The 698-nt window shown below is 41.5% G+C and overlaps 1 protein-coding gene across 1 annotated transcript in view; it reads left to right on the forward strand.

Moving 5' to 3' along the window:
• Positions 1–698, forward strand: part of LOC119591938 (galactoside alpha-(1,2)-fucosyltransferase 2-like) — a 5,284-nt gene that overhangs the window by 931 nt on the left and 3,655 nt on the right. The window contains exons 2-3 of the mRNA XM_037940690.1: positions 97–245; positions 531–693. Of these exons, the coding sequence (XP_037796618.1) occupies positions 97–245; positions 531–693 (312 nt within the window). The remainder of the gene's footprint in view (positions 1–96; positions 246–530; positions 694–698) is intronic.

The following is a 698-nucleotide window of genomic DNA, read 5'->3' on the forward strand; positions in this document are numbered from 1 at the left end:
CCAGTTTAAGCGAGACCAAGGAAAGACCCACCCTTCCATTTCGAAGACCTGTTCAAGACACACCTTTGCTCGACAACTGACTTCCTCCTGGCCCTCCACAGGTACGGAATTATCTGCAAGGTGTCGTGAGAAAACACGAGAGCCTCTCCCGTGGTAATAACGCCACCTCGGCTTCCTCATCTACGGCGCCTCCTATGCTCGTTGGCTTTCATATACGCAGGACGGATTACGTGAAACATGCTAAGGTAAAGACAAAGACGAAAAATGAAGAAAGGGGGAAGAGAGAGGCAGGAGGAAAAGGGGAAAAAAGGTGTTTTTGTTTCAGAGATTCTTGTTTTGGCTTGGGTTATGTTACGTGGTTGTTGATAAATTGGTTGTTTGTTAATATCATTATCATTTTCGGAAGTTATTATCAGCGTCATCTTCATATATGTAAACTCCATTATTTCACCATAGTTATTGGATAGATCCTGTTATTATTCCGCTCATCATTATTATGCATTATTACCATTCATATTTTCCAATTCCAGAAAATGTTTGGAGCCAGATTACCCGGAGAAAAGTATTTTAAAAGAGCTTTGAATTACTACCGGACACGATTCAAAAACAACGTGGTATTTGTTGCGGCGTCGGATGATATGGCTTTTATTCAGTCGAAACTAAAAACAGAAAAGGATGTTTACTACGCCCCAGGTGAG

This window comes from Penaeus monodon, chromosome 29 (genome assembly GCF_015228065.2).
Source record: "Penaeus monodon isolate SGIC_2016 chromosome 29, NSTDA_Pmon_1, whole genome shotgun sequence".
NCBI lineage: Eukaryota > Metazoa > Arthropoda > Malacostraca > Decapoda > Penaeidae > Penaeus > Penaeus monodon.